Source organism: Mustela lutreola, chromosome 17, assembly GCF_030435805.1.
Source record: "Mustela lutreola isolate mMusLut2 chromosome 17, mMusLut2.pri, whole genome shotgun sequence".
Classification (NCBI taxonomy): Eukaryota; Metazoa; Chordata; class Mammalia; order Carnivora; family Mustelidae; genus Mustela; species Mustela lutreola.
Window position 1 is genome coordinate 8,881,233 of NC_081306.1, and position 27,926 is coordinate 8,909,158.

At 45.9% G+C, this 27,926-nt stretch overlaps 1 protein-coding gene and 1 long non-coding RNA gene across 8 annotated transcripts in view; one reads left to right on the forward strand and one right to left on the reverse strand.

The window, feature by feature from the left end:
- On the reverse strand, positions 1-5,632 carry LOC131819338 (uncharacterized). Its single transcript, XR_009349153.1, has 2 exons — positions 5,523-5,632; positions 1-1,690 (listed from the first exon to the last, which is right to left on the reverse strand). It is a non-coding gene; the product is annotated as an uncharacterized LOC131819338 (long non-coding RNA).
- Positions 5,510-27,926, forward strand: part of KNOP1 (lysine rich nucleolar protein 1) — a 46,622-nt gene continuing 24,205 nt past the window's right edge. Inside the window, exons 1-5 of one of the 7 annotated variants that reach the window (XM_059154300.1) lie at positions 5,512-5,858; positions 8,557-9,479; positions 13,102-13,170; positions 20,907-20,984; positions 23,565-27,922. In XM_059154300.1, coding sequence (XP_059010283.1) covers positions 5,612-5,858; positions 8,557-9,479; positions 13,102-13,170; positions 20,907-20,984; positions 23,565-23,876 — 1,629 coding nt within the window. In that variant the 5' untranslated portion in view covers positions 5,512-5,611 and the 3' untranslated portion in view covers positions 23,877-27,922. Of the gene's footprint in view, positions 5,859-8,556; positions 9,480-13,101; positions 13,171-20,906; positions 20,985-23,564; positions 27,923-27,926 lie in introns of those variants that run through there. The other 6 variants (XM_059154303.1, XM_059154302.1, XM_059154301.1 and 3 more) reach the window with 6 other exon arrangements.

Sequence of the window (27,926 nt, forward strand, 5' to 3'; positions counted from 1 at the left end):
TTTGCAACATAAAACAACACAAATTTATTATTTCACAGTTCCCGTGGGTCAGGAGTCCAGTATGGGTCAGGATCTCATCAGGCTCAAATCAAGGTGTTGGCTGTTCATGGCTGTGATCTCATCTGAGGGGTATGTCCTCTTCTAAGATCATTGGTTGTTGGCAGGATTAGGTTTCTTGTGGCTGTAGGTTTGAAGCTCCCATTTTCTTTTTGTTGGTGGGACTCTCAGCTCCAAGAGGGCACCCTCAGTCCTTGTCATGGACAGTCCACATGTGGTTATTTACTACTTCAAGGCGAACAGGAGTCTCTTCTGCTTTAATGACTTTGACTTAAGGCTCACCTGATTAGGCCAGGCCCACTTACGGTGATCTTCCTAACTTAAAGTCAATTGATGACAAACTTCAATAATGTCTGGAAAATCCCTTGATGGCAATGCCTAGATTTGTGTTTGATTGAATATCTTGGAGATGTGTGCAGTAGGGAGTGGGAATCCTTGGAGCCATCTTAGATTTCCATCCACCATAACAGCTTGAGCTCTACCACTTTGCTTTCCTCTCAAGCAAGCATGTAAACTCGCTCTTCTTTCCCAAACACTTTGAGAAACACAAACATGGTGTGAAAACTATTTATTCAGACTTAGGATATACATATTTAGAGCTTTGATGACAAAAGCAATACACGCTATCATGAGGAAATTCCAAATAATACAGACGTCTTGTGTAAAGAGTGTAAGTCACATCCAATCCCATTATAACCCATAACCACTGTATTTCAACGTATTTACTAACATATGCATGTAACACACAAATACATTTATTTATGTTAGATCTCCTAGACCATGTCAAATCATCCATCTACTCATAGCACAGTCCTTTTTCTTCATAACCCTATCAATTTTATCCTTATTTGAAGTTTGTAAAAATTAATGACTGTGTTTAGTGAGGGAAATTGTCCAGGTCTGTTTATGCTCACCATCATATTCCCAAAGAACACTTGCTGAATGAAGGAATGAATGAATGGCCAAAATGAAGAATATAGCAAGTTACTTTTGATTTTTATCTATTCTTTTGTTCACACTTACTGAGAGCCTCCTATGTGCCAAGAACCATTCTAGGTGTTGAATCTTAGCCATCTTTCAAGATCACTACATATATGATATGCCACAATTATTTAACCAGTATACTTCATGAGTGCTTAGGTTGTTTCCAATTTTTCATTATTACAAACAATGCTGCCAGGAGCATCACCATGTATATATATATATATATATATATATATATGGTGATATATATATTGATTGGAAAGAAGATATTATTATAGGAGTAATTCTTAGTTGTGTTCTTAATTGTTCTGTTAAAGGAAAAAATAATTTAAAATTTCGACCAAATTGACAAATGTTCCTCCAAGAAGTTTATAACAATTTATACTCCTAATAGTAAGATTGTTTCTCCAGGGTATTACCAATCTTATATATATTTAAATGATATTTTGCTTTTATTTGCATTTGTTATTTATTAAGTTTCCTTAATTCTCTGCCTCGGTTTCCTCAATTTTGCCTGTACAACAGGCAAAGCCCTGAGTTGCTGTGAGGTTTAAATGAGAGGAAAAGCTTCTAGCACAGTGTCTGGCACATACAGCAGCTCAATAAATGTTGCCATTAGTATGATTTGAGCAAATGCTAGGTGATGAACCTAAAAAAAAAAAAAAAAAAAAAAAAAGACAGGATCCAGATCATTAAGGGGCTAAGATCTTAAGCTAAAGAGTTTGTTTACCATGAAAGGTATGAAAATCATCGTAGGTCAAGGCATGATGTGGTCAGATTTGAATTTTAGAGGTGTTCCTATGGAAGAGGGTCTGGATAGAGGACTTCCGCAATTAAAAAGCTATAGCAGCAGGGGCGCCTGGGTGGCTCAGTGGGTTAAGCTGCTGCCTTCGGCTTGGGTCATGATCTCGGGGTCCTGAGATCGAGTCCTGCGTCGGGCTCTCTGCTCAGCGGTGAGCCTGCTTCCCTCTCTCTCTCTGCCTGCCTCTCCGTCTCCTTGTGATTTGTCAAATAAATAAATAAAATCTTTAAAAAAAAAAAAAAAAAGCTATAGCAGCAATCCAAACAGGGTGTAGTAAGGGCCTGATCTACAGCAGTAGCCATGAGAACTGGGGGTGGGGAGTTGGGGCTTACAAATGTTAAGCAGGTAGAATCTATAGGGATTGGAGAATGTGGGGATCATGAAAAGCAAATGGGAAACATGTTAAGATGAATCTTAATGATTCACCTTATGATGAATCCAATGAGGATTTAATGGTGAAATCCAGTGAGGATTTCTGGACTGGGTAGCTGAGTGAATGATGGTGACACTCGAGAATGAAAGTTGCTGGGTGTCTAGAATAGTGCCTGGAGTCATTCCTAGCCTAGCACTTAAAACAGTTCCCAGCATGGGTAGATAGGCTGACAGAAGAGATGAGAATAGTTTCACTGGAACCATGAGGGAAGTAGGAGCTAGTCTGCGCTGGGTTGATAAAAGGAGTGACAGTGGTATGACAAGGGCAGTGTGTTCTTTCCAGAAGCTTGGCTGAGAGAAGAAAAGGGATAAACAAGAGCTAGAAGATAATACGTGCTAAGGGAGAGGTTTTTCTCAAGATGACAGACCACAGGATGTTTGGAAGGAAAAGTCAGTAAAAAAGTTATATATATAGGAGACGGGGTGACAGAGCAGGATCCTGGGATGCCAAGAGGATGGTACCAAAGCCCAGATGCCAGCTGAGCTGCTGGTAGCAGGGTATGTGTGCAGATGCAAATACGTTAATCGGTATAAGGAAGTTGAAGGATCCCCTCCCTGCCTCCAAATGCCTGACTCTTCTCAATGAATGTCTCCTACAATTACTAAGTGATACCACCCAACATCTGAAGGGGGTTAGAAACTTGGGGCTAGTAGATGCGGGCAACGGAAGAAGCCACTGAGGGATGTTGACTGACAGGCAGTGTGAGAGCCCCCTGGTGTCACTTTTCTCCAGCTGTACTCAGCTGCTGCTCTAAGGTGACAAGGATTGATTCAGAGCTGGTCCATGCTGGTATCTGGCAGGTGGGATGAAGGAACCTGATTTTACAACAGCTGTAAGGGTTGAGGTTGCAGAGTATTTGGAGTAATGAACCAATGGCAATAATGAGGATGCTGATGAGAGTAATAACAGCATAACAGAACAGGAGACTGTAAGCTCCCAACACTTGGACTCGGTCTTCGTTAAAACCATAGTTAAATATCATGTCACAAGCAAGAATAAGATTTAATTAGAAGCCTTGGCAGAAAAGAACTTTATTGATACTGCTACAAGTGCCCTTGAGGATACAAAGCTCAGAGGTAGTCATCACTGGAAAAGTTGAGAGCGAAAATTAAAATTAAAGAAAAATTACAAAGTTGTCAAGTTATATAAACACACACATGTACACACACACACACACACACACACACACACACACACAGAGCATCAGCCAGGTAGGACAGTGTTAAGTCAGATATCTACCTATTCTATATTTCTTCTTCCTGAAATTGAGTTTCTCACAGGTCTATTTGCCGTGATGAGTTGTTTTTTAATGGAGATGTACTAATAGAACGTAACAGTTAACCTCAAACATAGGATTACCACAAAGCCTGCTTTTCATGTTTGTTGTGAGGCACGAAATTTACCCATTATATGCTTGTTATAGGCAACTCCATGTTAGAACGGTTAAGAAATTCATCTGGCTTAAAATAATCATGATAGAGCCTTAGTATATAATTCACCATCTCTGACCCCATTAACTTCGTGATGTAACTCTATCACTTTGTGAGTAGCAGTTCACTTGCTTTTCAGAGAGCGTCAAACGTCTTTGTCTTTGCTTTTCCCTACAGGGCTATTTGACCAAAATAATCTTCTGACTTTAAAACACAAGGCACACCGCGTTTCATTGTTAACAACAATGAACATTTATTGAGCTCTTTCTAAATGCCTGACCCTGTGCTAATCACCTTCACAAATATTATCTTACCTGGTCCTCACATCAGCCTCGTGAGGTAGGTAAGCAGTTTCCCTTAGACAACACACCAGTAATAAACTCTGTTACAAAGAACTGTTTGGCTTGGAGAAGTCAAAACTCCTTCCACTATTCTGGGGAAAAGACATTCACGACTACCTTCAGATATGAGTGGTTTCTTTAAGGTAGAGTGATTAACTTGGGTCATGACACCAAGGGGTTAGGACCAAAGGGTAGAAATTACAGGGAGAACTTTGATTTTTCTAAATATAATGTGAAACTGGAAAAGGAATTCAAGCATTGGATGGGAGGTGAAACAGACGGCCGCTGAGAGTTATCTATCAACTCGGAGTCCGCAATTCTCTTCCTCCTCTGTATTTTCCACTTCTTTCATATATTGGTGCATTCACTCTTTCCCCATTCAACAAACATTTCCTGGTTTGTCCGATATGGTATCCACTAACCACAGTCGCTATTTACATTTGGTTAACTTAAGTAAAATAAAAAATTTGAGTCCCAAATGCACTACCCACATTTTAAGCGCTCAAAACTATATGTGCCTTGTAGCTTCCACATTTTTTTTTTTTTAGCTATAACTGACATTTAACATTAAATTAGTTTCAGGTGTACAACATGATCAATCAAGAGGGCTACCATATTTGAAAGTTCTGGGAAATGCTGTTTCGGATAGCTGACAGAGAATAGTCACAAGAATGAAAAATCTTGAGTTTTTGACCTTGAGGAGCTTACAATCTAGAGGAGGAAAAAAAACCACCCAATATTATTTTTTAAGAGCTCACACTTATTGAATTCTTGCTGGAAATCGGGCAGTTTGCTAAGCAGTTTCTGTGACTATTTAGGTGCAATGCTCTTAACACCATAAAACAGATGTCATTATTTTGCTCACTTTACAGAAAGGGCAGTAATTTGCTCAACGTATGTGAAAAGTACTGAAAGGCCTCATGACCGAGAGTAGTGTAGGGCCACGAAAGAAGTTGAGCTGAACTTCATTTGGGGGTGTTTAAGGAAGATCAGAAGTGGAGAGGGATTAAAACCCAAATCTGTAGAGACCATATTTACTCAACCTGTGGGCTACAGACTTAACTAATCAGAATTACCTAGGATGCACGTTAAGAGTGCAGATTCCCTGCACCTGATTATGGGATCTGTGGGTAGGAACTGGGATCCTACGCTTTAACCAAGCTCCCCATCTCTGTCCCACAGGTTCTTTCTTATTTATTACGTGGGGCTGGAGAGCCACTGTCCACAGCACTGGGTCCCCTTTGTTCCGCTTTCCCCTGGCTTCCCTGGCTTTAATTTGAGTACGGATCAAGGTGGAAGCCAGCGGTGCGACATCTCGCACCAAAGTCTCGGAGCCTCAGTTTCCCCGTCCGTGAAATGGAGATCCTGGCGGGCCTGCCGCGCGGCTACCACGGGGGCCACGCACGTCAGGCGCCCAGAGAACGCGGCCCCCGCCTGGCGAGTCCCGCCCCTCTCTGCCGGCCCGGGCTGCCTACCCTCGCAGATCTGCTCCCACAGGTTCTTGCCCGGAGGCTCCACGCCCTGTCCTGGCGAAAAGGGTGGCTCGGGGGACACGGTGGACACGATGGGCACTGACGTCCGCACAGTGTCCGACGACTCTGTGGAGCCGGCGGGCTCCTCGCGCTGGGTGGTGCGACCACTCGCCGGACCCTGTGCCGCCATGGTCGCGGTTTCTACGGCAACCGCCCTCCGGGCTCGGCTACGACCCGGAAGAAGCCGGAACTCAAGGAGGCGGGCCAGCGACTGGAGATTAACTTCCGGGTCGCGGCCGAGCTGGCTTTCACGTGGAGGCGGGGAAGATTGGCGTGCGGGTGAGTGCTGAGGAGCTGCACTGGAGGGGCGGCGCGGGGTCTAGAGGTGGGGTCTGGGGACTTGCGCGGAGAACTGAGGGAGAAGTGGGGGACCGGTACCCCAAATCCACACATAATCCCTCCCACCCCAGTCGCCCGTGTGCGCTCGCTCCGGCCTGGAATTTCTCCCGCCTTGAAGCCGGGTCGGGATCCCGCGTAATCCCTCCCTGTGTGTTGGTGCGGAAGCTGTGGGGCGGCGGAGCCCGTGAGGGACCGTTCTCGCCTCCTGGCTCCCTTGCTTCCTGCTCGTGAACCGGCGGCGGCCGCGGGGTGTGTGTTCCCCTGTGCAGAGCGCAGGCTGCGTTCGAGTCCTTTTTTGCCCCTTGCTGGCTGTAGGACCCAGGATAAGTAAATTCAAGTCTCGGAGCCCCGGCAAATCTGAGATGGGGTCTTCACACCGGTCCTCGGGAGACCACCGCGAGGGTTTAAAAGGGCTTTTTGGAGAAAGTGTTTGCTTTTGTTGGAGACACACTGTAAGAGTCTTTCCTCTTGGAGCGAATTTATCTGGGGTCGCAGGGTTGACGAGCAAGATCTTCAGGGCTGTAGAGGAAGGAAGGTGCAGGGATCATGAAAAGGGATTCAATGACTCCAGCCCCCCTTTAAGGTCTTTGTTCTAATCAGATCACTTGACCACTCCTCCACCTGAGACACTCTTGGCGCTCTCGGGGCGCTCGCGCGATCATATTCTCTCTCTCTCTCTTTCTCTGTCTCTCTCCACCCTCTCCAGGTTTGCACCTTCTTCCTTTGCAGGCCCCTTTTCCTCTGCCCTCCTGCTTCCCTGAGGTCTTCGGCTCATTCTTTTCGAGGCTTAATTACCATCCATATATTTATTTATGAGTGTTTTTTTTAAAAAAACTTCATGTCAGCCCAGTCACCCCCCGAGCCTCGAACCCACATATCCACCTGTCCACCGAATATCTTCCTGTCCACTTGCATAGCTCAAGGCATCTGCAAACCAGCCTGTCTCCTGCAGCCCCTAACTACCCGCCTTCAGTTCCTTTTTTTTTTTTAAAGGGGTTAACACCACCATCCCGCAGTTGCCTTAGCTGGAAACCTCTGTTCTAGAAACTTTCCAGACAACTGGGAAGCCGGATTAGATGAACTTCATTACCCTGACCTCACCACTAGCCTTGCTTTTATCACCATATCTTCATTATCACACCTCTTCTCAGCCTACACCTGTTTCCTGATGGCAGGTGTTTTATCTTGTTCCTCTCTGTATCTCTGGCACTCATTCATTTAGTGAGTATTTGTCGAACACCCGCTGTGTGTCAGGTGCAGAGCTAGGCTTTGGGAATACAGCACAAAACAGGACAAGAGTGAATAGAGAGGGTATGTCCTTGACTTCCCAGGTGCTCCTGGCCTGAGTTATAAATGAACTTGAGCTGTGGCTTAGTCCTGGCCTGGCTCTTCGAAGCTGCTAATGGTGTGGCATTAGCCACATGTGAGCCTAGTGTGGCTCCCTGGGGGCATCGAGGCTAAAGAGAGCTTCAGGGTGGAGAAACTCCCGACCTTTCCCTCCCACTGTCCAAACCTCCTGTGGTTCCCTGGGTGTCTCCATGTCACCTAGTCCAGGGAACAGCAGGAGCTTGTGTGTGGTGACTGGAGAGAAGTGGCCCAGCTGGAAGATAAAATGGACTTGGAGCATCAGCCCCTTCCCACAGTTGCCTACATGACATTCGCCCCCGCCCCCCAAAGCTGGGCTTTCTAGGTTGCTCTGTGTCATCTTCAATTGCTAAATATTGGTAATCTGAAAATTTAGAAATAGTGAAGCAGGCAGGGTGTGGCCCCCAACACCTCCCCAATCCCTGGCAGCATTTGATCTGGTTCAGTACCTCTTTATGGATGGGGAACCTGAGGCCGAAAGAAACCAACGCTATGGAGCAAAGGGCGTCAGTCATCATTTGAACCTAGGTCTTGTCAGTCTTAGCTGGGGCTGCCTTCATCATATCTTGTTACCGTTCTTATTACTGGCCACGCGGGAAGGTAGGTAGGAGGGAAAGTCACCCAGGGGGCAGGTGGGGGGAATTAATTTCCAGACACAAAGGAAAAGAGTTGCTTAAATGAACTAAGGTAAGGGGTTAATTGTGCCATAGTTATTGCCTCTGGTGGGAATTAGCAAGTAGAGTTGACCTCAGGATTTCTGTCCCCTTCATTCAGTGAAAGGTAAGCCCCTGAGGAGAGCATTTGATCTCTGATTTGATTGCAGTTGTATCTTCAATGGCCGGCACAGGGTAGGCAGTGGGTAAATTTGTTTAATGGGTGACTAGGATCAGAGATTTAAGGAAGGCAGTGAGAAAGAGAATCCCTTTCCAGGGGTTATTGTATATTCTTGCCCTTTGAGAGGGAAGTGGTCTATTTACTATCCCCTTCCCCCCCCCCCCCCATTTTCCAGATGGGAACATTAATGTTCAGAGAGGTTGTGTGACTGGGGTTTAAGTTAATGAGGGAGCAGTTTGAATTTGAACTTGGGGCTGTCTGAATTTAAATTCCATTCTACTTCTTTCATCACATTTTCCTTTGTCGCAAGGAATGAGTCCCATTTTCCCATCTAACATTTCAGGTTAGCCACTCAGAATTGTGGCTCTTGGCACTAACTAGCCGAATTGTACATGGGGTGGTTTGGTATGGAAATAACTTGTACTATTTCTCTTTTCAGGAATGATCACGAAAACCCACAAAGGAGACCCGGGCCTTGGGGTCCCAGAGAAAAAGAAGAAGAAAAAGAAGGTAGTCAAAGAACCAGAGACTCAGTACTCAGTTTTAAACAGTGATAATTACTTCACTGAGATCTGTCTCACAAGAGCAACATTCCCCTCGAAGCGTGTGGAGGTAGGGCAGGCATCTGAGATGCCTCTGGTGAAGAAAAAGAAGAAAAAGAAGGGCCTTAGTACCCTCTGCCAGGAGCACCTAGAACCCGAGACCGTGTTACGTGCTGGACGGACAGAGAAGTTGGCCACCCCCAGGAAGCAGGTTCTTGGTTCATCTGAGTTCCAAGGTGGGGAGAAGAAAAAAAAGAGGAAGTCCTTAAAACCTCTGGCCATGCCTTCTAGCTCAAGAGGGAGGACCTCCCCAGACACTAGACAGGTTGAGGAGGTGACCAGAGTTGGCAAGAAGCCCAAAAAACACAAGAAGGAGAAGAAGGCCCGGGAGGCTGCAGCTGCCTCGGCCAAGGACCCTTGTTTCTGTGAGTTTGGGGATACTCTGTACACTTGCTCAGTGGGGAAGGATGGTGCGGAGCAGACAGGCTCAGGGCAGAAACGGAAACAGGGCAGCCCCAGGGAATGCAACGTGAAGATGAAGAAGAAAAAGAAAATCCACCTTAAGGGAGATACCTCCGTAGAAGAGCACCTTGAGTGTTCCAAGTCTGTGGAGAGCAGCCCTAGGAAAGGAACTAAGATGCCAGTCAAACTTGAGGCTCCAGAATACATCCCAATAGGACATAACCCCAAGTCCCCTGCAAAGAGGAAAATGAAGTCCAAGAAAAAGGTAGAGCAGCCAGGTATTGAGGAGCCAGCTCTGAAGAGGAGTAAAAAGAAGAAGGTGAAAGAGAGCAAAGTAGTGGAAGAACCTTGGGAAGAGGTAGGCATTTCTTCAGAATTAGACTCTGCTTTGGGAGAATAAGGATGGAAATTGGGGTGGGGGGAACGAGAGAGAGAACAAGAGAAATAAATGTGTTTGTGTGAGTGTGTGTGTATGTGTGTGTGTGTGACATTTGTAGCCACCAGAACCCTGATAAAACTGACTTCAGCCAGAAAAGAGATCTGTTGAGACATGTAACTGAAAAGGTTAAAAGCTATTTAATTTCAGATATGGCTGGATCTAGGGGCTCATGGAATATCCTCAGTATTAAGGGTTTCCCTTGTTATTGAAACTCTAACCAGGTCCTCACTATCTCCACTCAAGATCTGAATAAATTGGAATAAATTTTTTAGCTGAATCTCTCCCTTTCTGAACTGTTGCCTCTCGCTGTCCAAAACTCAGGAACCAAATAGTTTGAGTTAACATGGTCTGTGGCTATCCGAGCTTATTTTCTATGCTCCGTGTACATGATTTAGTGATCAAATAGATTTGGATCGCAGGAGGTACCAGTGTGCCTTTCTCCAGCTCTTCATATTTTTTTTTCTTCGTTGGTTTTGGTCCTTCCCACCCCACAGCAAGATGGTCTCAGTAGCTCCAGGATTTCATCCTAGTAGTTAGGTTACCTCCAAAGGGAGAGAGCGCCCCTCGGAGAAACAATTACAGAAGTCTCAGGGCTGCTCTCACACGCATCGATTAGATCACATAAGCTGGAAGCCCTGACCTTAAGCCAGGGGGAGGGACCTAGGGAATCCATCCCATCTGAACCCCACTGTCTGTGGTCAGGGGGAAAAGACAGTTTTTAAGAGGAAAACCCGGTCCTGATTGCCAGGAGGAAGGGAAGAGTTGATGGTCTGATGAAGACAACAGAGATCCACTGTCTCCATCCTGACAAGCTTCCTTGAGTGCAGGAAGGAATGGAGGAGATGAGCCTGAGCTCTTGGACTCCGGGGGCCGTGTCTGTACCAGGGCCATACCTCCATTCCTCTCTTTGGGGTATGTGTATGCATGTGCGGAGGTAATGAGGTGGTACGTGTCCTACTCCAGGCGGATGTCTGGCCTGTTGGGGTAGCGATGGCTGGAATTTCTTGAACACCTAATCATGTGTCTGGCACTAAGCTAATGCTCCCCAGGTATTAACCCGTTTAATCCTCACATCAATCTTGTGAAATCACTGCTGTGGTCATCCTCATTTAACAGACAAGGAAACAGATTCAGAGGAGTTAAATACCTTGTTCAAGATCACCCATCTGGTACAGTGTGGGGCTGGGCTTTAAACCCAATCTGGCTTCTGAACTTGAGGTTTCATCCTTTCTCAGAAGCTGCCTTGTAACTTCTCATAGATTCCAGTATCATTAGAGCCCAAGAAGTGACTGTTTTATATTGGAACAAGCTGGATTCTCCTCTCAGTTCTATATCAGCTAGCTACGTGAGCTCAGACCACCCACTGTCCTGTGGTCCTCAAGTAAGAATGATGGCTACTGTGTACTGAGCACTTAACTGAAGTTTGACTCTGGCGTTGGAGGGGCTCAGTTAATACTGACTGATGGATGACCCCCCTGGGGCAAGGTCATCAGGAAGGTGTCTGTGTGGCTTGAGCTCTGCTTGGCCAGAGAGAGTTGAGGAGGCTGGCAGGGGTGGCCTCCATATCAAGGCCTAGAAGAGGTAGTTCTGGTTTCTTGATTTTTCCCAATTTTGCCCTAGTCCCCTAGATTTGGTTTTAGTGGTCTCTTCAGAAGTTGTTGGGGCCAAGAAGAACCCCAGAGGTGGGAGCCTAACCCCTATCAGAATCTAGGACCCCTTCTCTCTGGAGTCTAGTGAAAGGTCACTCCCCTCTGTTTCACATCTCCTGCGATGGGGGCTCTGCTGCCAAGGACAAGCCCACCGAGTCAGGAAACACACATATCTTCAAGGTCTGGATGGGTGATGTGTGTGAACAGAGCCTTTGAGGGATCATGACACGTGATGCTGGGTGCCAGGCAGAGCACACCTAAAGTAAGGATGTCGGAAACATGGCACTTGTCATTACCAAAGGACCAGGGAAAGTGGCTGGCCCAAGGTTTCACTGTCAGAGGGTTCCATGGGGGCTGAAGCCAGTGAGAGTGTGGCACATGTAAGCATGCCCAGGGCAGGCCCAGTGAGGTTGCCATATGGGAGCAGAGACCTGTAAGCAGCGTCTGCTGTCAGTTGTGCAGCGGGAACAGCCAGCGCAGGGGGTCTGGAAAGAACAAAGTGTAGCGGGAGCTGGGAGTTAGGGGACCAAGTGCGAGAGACCAGAGAGGCCACAGGAGCCTTGTGTAAACAGGTCTGAGAGCCTCTGGAGGATTTTGGGGAGTGAAGTGCTGTGATCCAATTGAGTTACTAAATTTCTATTTTATTTAAGATTTTTTTTTTCAAAGATTTATTTATTTGAGAGAGTGCTCACGTGCAGAAGCAGGAGAGGGAGAAAGAATCTTAAGCATACTGCACACCAAGTGCAGAGCCCGATATGGGGCCCAATCTCAGGACCCTGAGATCAGGACCTGAGCTGAAACCAAGAGCCAGATGCTTAATCTACTGTGCCACCCAGGTTCCCCTTAAATTTTTACTTTCTTAATTGAGCTATAGTTGACATATAACATGGTATAAGTTTAAGGTGAATATATAACGTGTTTCACTTGAGGGTTTAAAAAATTTTTTTTTTAAAGTATTTGTTACAGAGCACGTGTGCATACCCACAAGTGGGTAAAGGAGGGGAGAGGAGCAGAGGGAGGACAAGTAGACTCTGCTGAGTGTGAAGCCCAATGTACAGCTTGATCCCACAACCCTAAGATCATGACCTGAGCCAAAATCAGGAGTTGGACACTTAAACCGACTGAGCCACCCAGACGCCCCAAGATTTTATTTTTAAGTACTCTCTATACCCAGTGTGCGGCTCAAACCTACAACCCCAAGATCAAGAGTCTCATGCTCTACTAATTGAGACAGCCAGGTGCCCCTCCAGTTGAGGTTTTAAAGCTCATCTGAGCTGCTGTGCATAATGGAGCAAGGTTGGGGGGTGAGAAAGCAGGTGTTAAAGGCTTGTGCTTGTCCAGGCAGAAGAGAAGGCAGTGACTGGGAGTGGGGTAGGAGGGGGAGCAGTGTGGAGGAGAGAACTGGGTTTGGGTCTCTCTCCCCACACCCCCCAATCAGGGCCCCACCTGTCCCTTGCTAGCTGGTTCCCATCCCCCCACCACCAACAGGACCCCTGGCCTCCCCCCTCTTACTGGTTTGGTGCCATGGGAGATAAGATGATGTCCGTGTGGCAGGAAAGGTGCACCAAGCCTAAGTCAGGAGACATGCATTAGTGTCAGCCCTGTCCCTGAGCTGTGGTGGGGGCAGGGGGTGACTTCCTGATGGTCGCTTCACCTCTCTAAGCCTTAGTTTCTTCAGATGTCAGATAGGTCAGTGCCGTTGTTTTGAGGGGCGGATCAGTGAGAATAGTTCCACGATTCCACAAGAGGATGTCAGAAGTTCTGTAAGTGGCAGGGGTTAAGGAGGTACTGTGGTCTTGGATCTTTTCTGGACTCTGATGCTCTCCCTGCTGAGCTGCCGGGACAGAGGCCTTTGCATGCCTGACTCTTACTCCATTTGCCCTTTTGTGCAGGAGCCTGACCCAGACTTAGAGGTGGTGTTGGAAAAGAAAGGCAACATGGATGAGGCGCACATAGACCAGGTATGCCCCAGGTCCTCACCCCTCTTCCGTGTGTCTTGCCACCCGCCAGTCACACTTTTGTCTCCTCCAAGGCAACAAGATTCTGGTCTGAGAGGTGTCAGGGACCCCAGAAGCCACCAGCCAACCTCTGGCACACTTCTGGTGGCAGGGAACTTGTGGCCTCCCCCACTTCATGCTGGGAGACCACTTTACTACCACAGCTTTGACTCAGTGGCCAACGTGTCATTCAGAATCCCAGGCTGAGGCTCTCCTGCTTGTAATTGCTGCAGGGGGAGACAGAGTGTGACCCCAGGAACTGTAGCCAGGGCAGGGAGCATGTGCTCAATCAGGCCCGTGCTTTGCCATCTCCTGGCCTCGATTCAGGAGTGTTGAGAGAAGTTATTCTACTGTGGATCTTCTTCTCCCGTACCCACATCTGTAGGTAGATGCAGCCTGTACTGGAGCATGACCTTCTGGAATTGGGGTATTTGTATGGTTCTGGACCAAATGACACCTGGCCGGACAGGGTGGTAACAGCCTAGGCTTGGCTTTGTACCATTACTAATGAGGTGAACTTGGGCAGTCACTGAGCTCATTGATCCTCGTATAGGTGGCTGCGAAGACCGAATGAGGTCATGTTTGTGAGGCACTTAGCAGCTTAATAAGTGGCAGCTATTACCCTGACCACGTCCTCTTGCTTTGTCAGCAAGTAATTGCTGGAGAGAAGCGACAGGGTTTGATGCAGAGATGACCCCTGGTCCATGGCCCTTCTACTCCAGGAGAAAAGGAAACCAGAGAGTGCTAGCAGATGAGCGGAATATGAGGAGGCTTGTAAGATGTCACAGAAGTTCCAAATCGAATGCCTCTGAGGCCCTGGGGAACTCTCCCTGGAGGTGATACATTGAAGTGGGGCCATGAGATGATGCTGACAGCCCAGGAGCGGGCCTAGCACGAAGCACAAGCCCCTCAGAGTGGGAGCTCCCCAGCCTTCTGCAGGTCGAAGGCACACTGCTCCCCAGGGTCAGGGCCGAAGGTAATGAGCTGGGCAGCCGCACAGAGAGGACAAAGGTGGGGCCCTGACCTGACTGGGACCTTCCATCAGTTCCTTTCCCAGGTGCCCTCAGCCAGTCAGGAAGCAAAGTCTGGAATTCTGAGAGTGTACTTCCTATGGGCAAGGCCCCGCCAACAACCCTTTATTTCTTTTTTGTGCCTGCTGAGTACTTTGATTACTTGACAATTTTTAAGAAGACTTTTAACCATTTCCTGGGTGCTGCATTACCTCAGTGTAAGTGCAGCTTTCTGTTTTATCTCTCGTGTTGTCCCCAAAAGTGCTAAAAGTTTACTGTTAAAAAAATTGCAACCTGAAAAGAAAGGCACCCTGAAATCCTACCACCTAATAATGATCATTGTTAGCTCTTTGTTATAGTCTTCCAGATTTTTCCTTTGTAACTATATATGTGTAATTTTAAAGCACTGTGCAATCCTGCTATGTATACTGTTCTTTTAACTTTTATCATTTAACTGGCAAATTACTTTTCATTTTGGTATATGCACATCTGTATCATTCCACATGTGGAGCATGGTTCCACTACAGGAATATATCATAATTTTCTCTTACAGTTGTCACTTTGCTTTATGTAGTTTTAAACTTACGTAAATGGTCAGCTTGGCTCTATAAACAGTCACTTTGATTCAAAGCCTGTGGCAGATTGGAAGGGAGGAGGGGGATGCCCAGGTGGCTCAGTTGGTTGAGAGTCCCAACTCGATTTCGGCTCAAGTCATGATCTCAGTGCTGAGATTGCAGCTCATGTTGGGCTCTACACTAGGTGTGGAGGATGCTTGAGATTCTCTCCCTCTCCCACCTCCACTACTCCACCCCTGCCCCCCCAACTCGTACATGCTCGCTTGCTCTCACTCTCTCTATCCAGAAAAGTTGGGGGGAGAGAGAAAGGCCACAAATTAGGGCAGCTGAAGTTACATCTAAACCCTTAAAAGGGGGGCGCCTGGGTGGCTCAGTGGGTTAAGCCGCTGCCTTCGGCTCAGGTCATGATCTCAGGGTCTTGGGATCGAGTCCCGCATCGGGCTCTCTGCTCAGCAGGGAGCCTGCTTCTGCCAGTCCCACTCCCCCTGCTTGGGTTTCTCTCTGTCTCTGCCTGCCTCTCAGTGTACTTGTAATTTCTCTCTGTCAAATAAATAAATAAAATCTTTAAAAAAAAAAAAAAAAAACCCTTAAAAGGGAGGACAAGGCCCTAGAAGCTTTTTTTTTTTTTTTAATTGAGGTGTAGTTGACTTACAATGTTACATTAGTTTCAGGTGTACCACCTATTGATTCAGTAGTTACATATTTTATGAAATCGTTAGTACAAAAAGCATAGTTACCATCTGTCACTGTACAAAGCTATTATAATATTACTATGTTCCCTGTGCTGTATTTTACATGCCTGTGATTGATTTGTAACTGGAAGTTTGTACTTCTCAATCTGCTTCACCTGTTGAGCCCATCTGCCTATAACCCTCCATCTGGCAACCACTAGTTTTCTGTTTTTAGGAGTCATTATGTTTGGTCTTTTTTGTTATTTCAGTTAGCATAATACACTGTAGGCCCATCCATACTGTTGCAAATGGCAAGGTTTCATTCTTTTTCAGGACTGAGTAATATTCCACAGTGTTGGGGGTGCAGTGTATGTGTGTGTGTTATGTAATATGTATACACATGCCACATCTTTTTGCATTCATCTATCAGTGAACTCTTAGGATACTTTCATATCTTGGGTTGTTATAAATAATGGTGGGATAAACATAGGGGTGCATATATCTTTTCAAATTAGTGTTTTCTGGGTACCTGGGTGGCTCAGTCATTAAGCATCTGCCTTCAGCTCAGGTCATGATCCCAGGGTCCTGGGATCGAGCCCCACATCAGGTTCCTTGCTCTGCTGGGAGCCTGCTTCTGCCAGTCCCACTCCCCCTGCTTGGGTTTCTTCTCTCTTGTTCTCTCTCTCACAAATAAATAAAAATCTTTAAAAAATCAGTTTTTTCTTTTTCTTTGGGTAAACACCTGAAGTAGAATTACTGGCTTATATAGTATTTCTATTTTTAAAATTTTTGAGGGGGGCGCCTGGGTGGCTCAGTGGGTTGAACCTCTGCCTTCTGCTCAGGTCATGATCTCAGGGTCCTGGCATCAAGCCCCACGTCGGGCTCTCTCCTTGGTGGGGGCCCTGCTTCCCTGCCCTCCTGCCTGCCTCTCTGTCTACTTGTGATCTCTCTGTGTCTAATAAATAAGTAAAATCTTAAAAATGTTTAAAATTTTTGAGGAAATTCCATGCTGTTCTTTATAGTGGTTGCACCAATTTACAGTCACTAGCAGTGTACAAGAGTTGCCTTTCCTCGGCATCCTTGCCAGCACTTGTTATTTCCTGTCTTTTTAATACTGTCCAGTCTGACTGGTGTGGTGTGATCTCTCACTGTGGTTTTGATTTACATTTTCCTGATCATGAATGATGTTGAACATCTGTTGATGTGTCTTGGCCCTTTGTATGTCTTCTTTGGGCAAGTGTCTCTTCAGGTCCTCTGCCCATTTTAAAATTTTTTTGTTTTTGTATTGTTTGAGTTCTTTATATTTTTTGGATATTAGCCCCTTGTTGAATACATTTACAACATGGATTTGAATTGCATAAGTATGTGAATACATGGGGTTTTTTTTGATACAGTACTATAAATGTATTTTTTCTTTTTTACAATTTTCTTAACACCTTTAGCTTGTGGTAAGAGTACAGTATATAATAAGTATAACATTCAAAATCTGTGTTAACTGTTTATATTATTGGTAAGGCTTTCAGGCTACTAATAGTTAAATTTGGGGGGAGTCAAAAGTTATATGTGGATTTTCAACTGCAGGGAGTCAGTGCCCCCATCCCCACTTGTTCAAGGGTCTCCTGTATCATGTTCCCATTCAGTAAGTTGCCATTTCATTTTATGGTTTCCTTTGCTATGCAGAAGCTTTTTAGTTTGATTATCCCAATTGTTTTTATTACCATCACCTGAGGAGACAAATCCAGAAAAACATTGCTAAGCTTGATATCCAAGTGTTTATCACCTATGTTTTCTTTCCTTTTTTTTTTTTAAGATTTTATTTATTTGAGAGGGAGAGAGAATGAGCAGGGGGAAAGAGAGGGAGAAGCAGGTTCCCCACTGAGCAGGGAGCCTGATGCAGGGCTTCATCATAGGACCCTGGGATCATGACCTGAGCTGAAAGCAGACACTTAACCCTAGGTGCCCTGCCTATATTTTGTTTCTTTCTTTTTTTTTTTTTTTTTTTTTTTGGTGTGTGTTGTTGTTTTACGATTTTATTTATTTGAGAGAGAGAGCATGAGAGGGGAGAAAGTGAGAGAAAAGCAGATTCTTTTAGGACTCCTATGGTTTCAAGTCTCACATTTAAGTCTTGAATCCATTTTGAGTTTATTTTTGTGTATGGTATAAGCAAGTGGACCAATTCCATCCTTTTCATATAGCTGTCCAGTTTTCCCAACATCATTTATTCAAGAGACTGTTTCCCCCCATTGTCTATCCTTGAATCCTTTGTCATAGATTAATTGACCATATAAATGTGGGGTTTCTTTCTGGTCTGTGTATTTTCTTCCCTTAATCTGTTTTTGTGCCAGTACCATTCTGTTTTGATTACAATTGCTTTGTAGTGTGGTTTGAAATCTGGGATTGTGCTTACCCTAGCTTTTTCTCTCAAGATTGCTTTGGCTATTCAGAGTCTTTGTGGTTCCATACAGATTTTAGGATTGTTCCAGTTCTATGCAAAGTGCTGTAGGTATTTGATAGGGATTGCATTGAACCTGTAGACTGCTTTGGATAGTATGGATATTTTGTTGTTGTTGTTGTTTTAGATCTTATTTATTTATTTGACAGACAGAGATCACAAGCAGGCAGAGAGGCAGGCAGAGAGAGAGAGGAGGAAGCAGGCTCCCTGCAGAGCAGAGAGCCCAATGTGGGGCTTGATCCCAGGACCCTGGAATCATGACCTGAGCTGAAGGCAGAGGCTTAACCCACTGAGCCACCCAGGCGCCCCAAGGATAGTATGGATATTTTAACAGTATTCTTCTGATCTATGAGCATGGTATATCTTTTAAATAAGATTTTATTTATTTGACAGAGAGCAAGAGATAGTGAGAGAGGGTAATACAAGCAGGGGGAGTGGGAAAGGTAGAAGCAGGCTTCCCACTGAGCAGGGAGCCTGATGCGGGGCTCGATCCCAGAACCCTGGGATCATGACCTGAGCTGAAGGCGGAGGCTTTAACCCACTGAGCCACCCAGGCGCTCCTATCTTTCCATTTATTTATGTGATCTTCAGTTTCTTTCATTAGTGTCTTATAATTTTCAGAGTATACCATTTTCACCTCCTTGCTTAAATTTATTCCCAAGCATTTTATTCTTTTTGATGCAGTCGTAGATGGGAGTGTTTTCTTTTCTCTTTCTTTCTTTCTTTTTTTTTTTTTTTTAAAGAGAGAGGCAGTGGGGGCGGGGGAGGTGGGTAAAGGGGGAGAGAGAATCTTAAGCAGAAGATCTCATGATCCTGAGATCGTGACCTGAGCTGAAATCAAGAGTCCGACGCTTAACCAGCTGAGGCAACTTGGTGTCCCTGGGATGTTTTCTTAATTTCTCTTTTTGATAGGTTGCTATTAGTGTATAGAAATGCAACAGACTCCTGTATATTGATTTTGTAACCTGTAGCTTTTACTGAGTTCATTTATCAGTTGTAACAGTTTTTGGTGGAGTGTTTAGGGTTTTCTATATAGAGTATTATGTCATCTGCAAGTAGTGACAGTTTTACTTCTTTCCAATTGGGAACCCTTTCTTTCTTCCTTTTTTGACTGTTGTGGCAGAGACTTCAGGTACTGTGTTGAATAAAAGTGATGAAGATAGATATTTTTTCTTTCTCATTTTAGAGGAAAAGCTTACAGCTTTTCATCATTGAGTATGATACTAACTGGGTTTTTCATATATTGCCTTTCTTATGTTGAGGTATGTTCCCTCTATACCCACTTTGTTGACAGTTACCATGAATTGGTGATGAATTTTGTCAAATGCTTTTTTTGCATGTACTGAGATGAATATAATTTTTATTCATTTTGTTATCCTCAGTTGATTTACAGATATTAAACCATCTTTGCATCCCTAAGATAAATCCTACTTGATCATGGTGAATGATCCTTTTAATGTAATGCTGGATTCAGTTTGCTAACATTTTGCTGAGGACTTTTGCATCTATATTCATTGGGGATATTGGTCCTGAAAGCTTTTATATCAAACAACAGGGTCATTAGTCCACTGATGGTGGCTTCTAGCCATGCTGGCAACATTGTATAAGATATACCTCCTGTGGACCAGGCATTCTGTTCTTACATTCTGCACCCAACAATTTAATGTGGGGTAGGGGGTTTCCCACTTCAGCAATTCTTGGCCACCAGCTGGGTGTCCTGCCATTCAGCTCAATTCTGGCACTGCATATCTGGAGATCGTGTCAAATCTCACAAGGTAAGGACTCAGTCCCACTAGACTGCTCCCTGCCCATGCCCCAGTTCAGAGGCCTGTTACAGGCTGGATTGTTACCTGTGCTTCTTACTTACCAGGCTGCTAGGGATGGGAGGTTCTGATAACCCCCTCCTTGGGTTTTACTAATTTGCTAGGGCAGTTCACAAAACTCAGGGAAACCTTTTACTAGATTGTTGGTTTATAATAAAAGGGTATAAATCAGGAACAGCCGGATGGTAGTGATGCATAGGGCAAGGTATGGGGAACGGCACTGAACTTCCTTGCCCGCTCCAAGAATACCAGTGTCCCCTGATCTCCATGTTTTCACCAACTCAGAAGCTCTCTGAACACTCCCCTCTTTTGGGGGTTTTATGGAGACTTCATTATATAGGCATGACTGATTAAATCACTGGCCATTTCATGATTGATTCACCCTTCTGCACCTCCTCCCTCCTTGGGGCTTGGAGGTGGGACTGAAAGTTCCAACCCTGTCAACATAGGGTTGATTCAGCTGGCCACCAGCCCCCATTCTTAAGAACTTTCTGGCATTTGCCTCATTAACATAACAAAAGATACCTTGATTACTTTCCTTACTTAGGAAATCCCAAGGGGTTTAGGAGCTCTGTGCAGAAACTGGATGAAGACCAAATATATATTCTCTCCTATTTATCCTCCAGGGTAGCTGATATTTCTTGTCTATTTGCAGATAAATAGATTGAAGTACACAAAGGTTGAGTGACTGATCCAGAGCCACACAAGTTAATGGCAGAGCTAAGATTCAAACTAGCCTGTGCCTGATTCCAGTGCTCTTTCTAGAAAATAATGCTATCCCGAAAGTTAACTACAATATCTTCTATACAGGACGTCAGGGCTTCAGGCAATATGCTTTAGGAAGTTTCTACCCGGTATGGCTATTACGGACAAAAATGGTTCTAGTGCTGAAGGTGGATAAGGCTCAGTTTATAGGAAGGTTCATTCTTAAAAGTTCATTCTTAATCCATAACAAGGCTTAATGAGGCTGCCCATTTTAGGCCAAGCGATTGCAGCCTTGGGATACTTAGGGGACACTTTTGACAAATGCCTGCCCCAGTTTGCAGCATAGGAAAGCTGCTCTCGCTCTTGTCACCCTCCTGTCCTCCTGCCCTGTCTCTGCTCGGTTTTAAGCTCAGAGGAAAACAACTCTGTCCCATTTCCCTCTTTCTTTCCTCTCTCTTCCTCAGGTGAGGCGAAAGGCCTTGCAAGAAGAAATTGATCGTGAGTCAGGCAAAACAGAAGCTTCTGAACCAAGGAAGTGGACAGTAAGTTTGATGTTCAGGCTCTGGTTGGTTGCATACCCCGGCATCCTGACAACTCCTTCCTCAGCATGCACCGTGAAGAGCAGAGTGATGGGAGACCATGTTAGTCCAGGCCCCAGAGGCTGTCCCAGTCTGCCTGCCGGCTCTCTTCACTGCACAGCTTGTCCTAAGCTAACTCCCTTCCTTCTGAAAGGGGTGCTCGCCTCTCTTGGAGTGCTGGCGAAGCAAGATAAGCAGCCTGAACCTTTGTCTCCTGCTGTGCACAGGTGGGATGTCCCACACATTAGTCACTGAGGGCATGTGAAAAGCACTTTCCAGCAGTGGATGGTGACCTCAAAGGTCTGCTTGGACCAGAGCAGGAGGCAGAGGTGAGAGCAGTGTGGTAGCAGGCCTCTCTCAGGGCTGCCTACAAGGTCCAGTTGGAGTGGGAGATTTCCACACCAGGCCTGAGGAGATGGGACAGGAGAGCGTGCACCGCAATGACCAGGAAGTCAGGCTGGTCAGACTGAAGTCAGAGGGATGAGCGGGGATGTGGGCAGCGCGGTGGGCCATACCAGGCCGGCCTTGGTGGCCATGGTAGGGAGTGCGCACTGGGCTCCAAGTGTTGTGGGAGCTGCTGGAGGGTCTTTATGTAGAGTAAGTGGGGAGGGGGTTGGAAGGCTCAGCCTCCCGGCCTGAGGATTGGGATGGTGGCAGAGGGTAGAGAAAGAGAAGAAACCAGCTTCATAATCCAGCCAGACTTGTTAATAGATTGGATTTGGGAGAGAGGGAAGGAAGGATCCATATGGCAGGGAAGCCTTGCCTTCCTGAACTCTCCTAAGCCTTCATAGTTGAACACAGGAAAGAACAGTTGATTTGGATCAAAAGACCTGATTTCAGTTTCTGGCTCTGCCACTTTCTAGTTGTGGATTCGAGGCAAGCAGTGTCCTCTCTCTGAGCCTCAGTTTCCACACCCTGTAAATGAGACTCCTACTCTGGCCCGATGGAGCATGAAGAGGGACTTTGTTATGTTTCTTCCTTCTGGGCATCCTCTCCTTTCTCCCCAGCCTCATGAGGGGAGCAGAGCTGATAGAAACCCTCATTGAGTTGAGGAAGACCAGAAACAGGGCAGCATCATTCAGAACCTGTGGCCTCAGAGGCTGTACCTAGGATCCTAGAGCAGAGGGGTGGCATCTGCTGGGTACACTTTAGGTGGCATTGCCTCCCAGGACCTAGGCCACTTGACGCTGAGGCATGTGGTGAGGACTCGAACTGGCTGTGGACCCCTGCAGGAGGGTCCGCTTTGAATGGGTCAGCAGCCCTTGAAGAGCTAGCTCACCCGTGACTGGTCAGCCTGTGCTCAGACCCAGGGCAGGACTGTCAGAGCTGGTTTCTTATCCTAGAAATTGTAGGACCGGGAAGCTGTAATTATGCCTTCATCTGGGCCACAGTGAAGCTGGAAGAATTTCTCACTGCTTCATTCAGGGCAGGGGTACCAGTGACTGGTTCTTACTGTTCTTCCACACCTGACCTAGAAATAAGTGCTAAGCTGGGATTTGGCTTGCAAGTGGAAAGTTCCCAGGCAGTATGGAGGTCAGCAATTGGGGTGGGTTGGGAAGAATGACAAATTATCAAGGATTTAAGGTTGCCAAACATTGTGCTCTGGGTTGTTGGTGTAAAATCTGATTCAGTCCTTCGCTGAAGCCCTGTGAGAGGGTTATTACACTCTTATTTTATAGATGAGGACACTGAATCTCAGAGTTTAAGTAATTTGACCAGGGTCACGCAGCTGGGCTTGATCCTTGGGTCTGTGTGACTTCTAAGTCATTGTTTTCTTGAGTCGTATTTCTTGTCTCACAGATCCGGGAAGAACAGGGGTCTTTTCTGAGGCAGCTCCTCTGAGGTCCTGCCTTGCATTTTCTTGAACGTGGATGATTCATGGATAGGTGGTGGAGTACTCTGTATAGGAATTGGGCCCCCGAGTTCCTGGAGTTCCTGGGCTGGCTCAGCCATGGACTCAGCTATGTGACCCTTGACCTCTCTGGGCCTCCACTCCCTGCTGTAAAATGCAGTGCTTGTGCGAAGAGATGTGCATTTGAGATTCCCACTTGGCAGCCGCCTCCTTCCAACTGTCAGAAACCTTAGGCTGAGGGAAGAGCAGGCGGCCAGCTGGTGAGGTGAGGTGAGCTGGGCTGGGAGGTGTGTCGAGGTGTGTTGGGAGGTGAGATTGTTGGAGGTGAGCTGAGGTGTGCCGTACTCTTTGCTGTGAGTGAGGGGAGGAGTAAAGCAGACAGGCAGCTCCTGTGGTGGGCCATGGTGTAGACCAGACCTGAGATGGAATTCCAACAGGGTCATTAATGAGGCTTGTGCCCCCAGTTAGGCTGTAGGCTTCCACTTCCTTATCAGTAAAACGGGGATGCTGACAATATTCCTCATAGGGCTCTTGTTAGAAGTCAGGACAATCCATTGATGTGTTGATGAGCACTGTGCCTGGCACATAGCCAGCATTTAATCAGCTGGATCCTCCCTGGTGAGGCTGGGTTGGCGAAAGGGCAGGACTTTGGAAATCAGGAAAATAACCACCTTTTTTTTCTCTTAACACAGGGAACTCAGTTTGGCCAGTGGGATACTGCTAGTTTTGAAAATGAGGAACAGAAACTAAAATTTCTCAAACTGATGGGTGGCTTTAAAAACGGGACCCCTTCGCTCAGCCGCCCCTCTAACACAGGCGGAAGGCCCAACATGGCTCTCAGCAAGAAGGCAGCTGACGCCCTGCAGCGGAACCTGCAGCAGGACTACGACCGGGCCATGAGCTGGAAGCACAAGCGGGGCACTGGCCTGGGCTTCTCCACCACCCCGGACAAAATCTTTTATATTGACAGGAATGCTTCCAAGTCAATCAAGTTTGAAGATTAAACTCTACTATCTTATCCTTCAAAACTGCCACAATTGCTTTTACTGTTCAGTTATGCAGTTGAAAGCCATCTGACAACTGTCTCAGATCAAATCTCTGCAGAGATTAAGTTGAAAACTCTGCCCATGTGCTTGGACAAACTGGGGTCAGGGAGCTCGTGTTTCAGAAGCCAAGAAAACATGTGAGTGATTAACGCCTACTATTTTGTGTATTAAGCATTCCATCCCTGTGTGAAGACATCAACATATATAAATAATAGCTAAATTTGCTGAGTGCTTAGTATGTGCCAGGTACGTACTACTGTGTTTCCCTCACGTTAATGTAGTTAGTAATTAGGAACTAACTAGGTGCTATTATCCCCATCTTACCGATGAGGAAACTGAGGTTCGGGGATGAAGTAATAAAATTGCCCCGGTTCACCCAACCAGTAAGTGCCAAGTGCTGGCCTTCTGTATCCCACGTCCTGTATCACTATTCACTACTCCTAATGTCGTCGTCTAGGGAATTTTACCAGGAATACTGATGGGGGATGAAGTCTCTTGATTGAAGAGACAGAGGTTTTGTTAGATGTCTAAATCTCAAATAGGAAGTACAATTGATGGTCAACAGGTAAGGGCAAGCTCTTTTTCTTTTCCCATCCTGGAGAACCTTTAGGCAAAGAGGTCTGAATGGCCACAGGCAGATGTGGCTGAGCTTTCTCTCCATTTGGGAAATGTGTTTCTAAACCAATGTTGCCTTTTCTGGTTCTCCTGACTTCCATCCTCAGTGTTGAGCTTGGATTTAACCTTCATGCTTTAACTGAATTCTAACAATTTTAGCATTTTAGAGAGACTGTTAGTCTTAGTGAACCAACGGTGAATTCCCAGGGATATGTTTATTAGAATCTTTGTGACCACAAGGAAGAGAGTCCTAGGTGACTTGTGTGGTGGAGGTCTAATGCCGGCAGGCCTGAATGTGCGGGCACGATGCAGGAAGTTGCCTCATCATGACACTGTTACCGTATCTGGACTCTACAACCAGCTTCACAGAGCTCCAGGTACAATGACCTGAGTGACAAATGGCCACCTTCTTCACTCACCTAGCAGTTTCCATCTGAAAATACAGGTTCTGAGTAGGACGTTTTCACATCGCTTGGCCTGAATGCCTCCTATAGACAGACGTCCCAGCTCAGGCAGGCCTAACTAAACAGCAGGATATTCAGTCTGTCACTGGGCAGGAAATCCTGATGTGTAGGGGACTGATACAGCAACTTAACAGAGAAACATTCTTTTTCTCTCTGCTCCATCCACCCTGTTGGTTTCATCGGGCTGCTTGAAAGAATGGCCATAGCAATTGTAGGCACAATATCAAGATACTAGAACTTGCCAGAGGAAGAAGAAAAACCTTGTGGTTCAAGGAAAGTTCCAGAAGACCTTTCATCATAACTCATTGCTTAGCCGTGGGTCATATGCCCATTTCTGAGCCAGCCCCTGGCATGTGGAGGAAGATTCTCCTCAAGCCAGTCATAAAGGAGGAGTGAGGAGCCGACGCTGGTGGTGGGACAAACATGGAGTCCACTACTGTCCCACTGGGCAGAGGTGAGGCAGGCCTGCCTGGGCGCAAGTAAGCATTGGCCAGGTCAGGAGTCATGTTTCAGGAGGGGCCACTTCGCTTAGAATGTGAACTGGGCCTTTGATGGACTCAACCTTGAGTTGAGATACATAATGAAAGAGGCCATCTAAATGCCGGGAAGGTAAGGTTCTGCCTTTGATTTAGCTGCTTCGGAGCACCTCCTCTTTTCACAGGAGAATAAATCTCTCCTGGCCTTGATCAACACTTCAGGAATTCACTCACTGTACTGACTGCTTCTCTAATTGTTTTTAACTTGCCAAGAGCTCACACTACAGCTTGGGCCTGCCTTGGCTTGTCAGGAAGGATTGTGCTCTGCCATCTCTTGGGTGACTCTGGAGAGTCGCTGATCATTTGTCCACTGTCTTGTCCCCATAGTGATAGTTCTCATTAGCATGTGATGGTCAGGCCTTTCTCCTCCTGTCATTTAGTATATGTAGTCTTGTGTAATGGGTTTTGAGTTTTAAACTTAATGTGTCACCATTGGCTGAAGTATTCCACTGGCCCAGGGGAAGGTTTATGATAGTTTGTTTCTGAAGCAGGGTCTGGCCAGTGCAGGTGGAACAGCTAAGACAGCAGGATCTCCAATGACCTCAAAATGGACTTAGTCTTGGCAGAGATGCCATTTCTCAGAGAGCGGGTTTCTGTCCTGTAGCAGTCCCGCAGTTCTGGGAGGAGTTTCACTCTGAGCTTCCTGTGTTAGCTGGGCCCTCGCCTTTGTACAGTAAACAACATTGGCTTGTGCCACCTCTGCCCCTTTGTCCCATGTCCAATGCCATCAATCTGCAAGGGTTTTTTTTTTGTGTGTCATCTCCTATGTTCTTGATGTCTTGACTCTGTGGAACATACCATGTCTCCACTGCAAGAGGAGGTTTGGGGACTTTTACTCAGAATTGGGGCAGGAGAAGTCTTGGCATATAGCACAGTCAGGGTCTTGGTTGAATATTTAACAGCCCTTTTCTCATTTCTCCCTTGGCTTTCTCACTTGACCCACCCTCCTTCCCTGTGGCAGGGTCCTTCCCTCCTTACAGTTGTCCTTATCCAGCCGTCGCTGAAACCTCATGATTTCCTGATTGCGTCTGTGCAGGGAGTGCTGCTGTTTCTGCCTTATTAGCCCACTAGGCCCTGCCCCGAGGCTTGCTTTCCATATCTAGACTGGCCCATCAAAAGTGTTTGCTAGGTAGACAAAGTTCTCCTCTAAAAGAAATTGTGTATTCAGCTCTACAAACAGAATTATTCAGGTTTGTGCACCCCCACCCCAGATGTCCATGTCCCAGTCATGAGAACTTAGGAGTATTAGGACACAAAACAAAAAGGAGTTGAGGGTAGCGGATGGAATTAACAGTTGCCAGTCAGTTGACCTTAAAATAAGATTATCCTGGATTGTCTGATTGGACCCAGTTTAATCATAACAGGTCCTTAACCATAGAAGAGGGAGGCAGAAATATGGAAGAGACTTGTAAGAACAACTCAACCAGGGGCACCTGGGTGGCTCAGTGGGTTAAGCCTCTGACTTTGGCTCAGATCATGATCTCAGGGTCCTGGGATCGAGTCCCGAGTCAGGCTCTCAGCAGGGAGCCTGCTTCCTCCTCCCTCTCTCTCTCACTCTCACTCTGCCTGCCTCTCTGCCTACTTGTGATCTCTCCGTGTCAAATAAATAAATATAATATTAAAAAAAAAAAACTCAACAAGCTGTTGCTGGTTTTAAGATAGAGGAAGGGGCCACAAGCCAAGGTATGCAGCTGCCCTCTAGAAGCTAGAAAAGTCAAGAAAACATTCTTCCGCAGAGCCTCCAGAAGGAACAAAGCTGTGCCCACACCTTCACTCTGAGGGAAAGTCCCCTAAGACCTGTTGGAGTTGGAACAAATAGATCTGCAAAGTGAAAGAATTGTATTGGTGTAAGCCACTAAGTTTGTGGTAATTTGTTAAAGCAGCAATAGAAAAGTTGTATAGGTCTCATGCAGAACTTTTCTTCATTTTTTTTTAACCTTATTTCCTAAAATTTTTTGAATTTTTATTTTTCTGTTGTCCTTTGTAATAACAGTAGACTTCATCCCCTGTAGGCTGTGATTTTCAGAGACTGGCTAATTGATTCAGTAATGGGCTGAGGAAAACCACGAAAGATCATAGAAAATTTGAGCTTTTGCCTGGGCCTGGTGACAGATGGTTCTGAAGCGCCTTTGGTGTAATGAATATTCAACCTAATACGAAAGTCCAAATTCATGTCAATTTAAGAACATTACGTTACTCAGGCTTGGGAATGAACACTGTCCGGTAAGAACAACCTCAGAGTAGAAAAAAGGACTTAAAGCAGGTTATTTGTGAATTTGCCAATTGTGTTTCATTTAAACGGTATCATATAGTTAACAGTGGTATTTGAGATCATTTTAATGGAAATAATTTTGTGAAATAAAGGTCATTTGGTAATATTTGAGCAATACCAC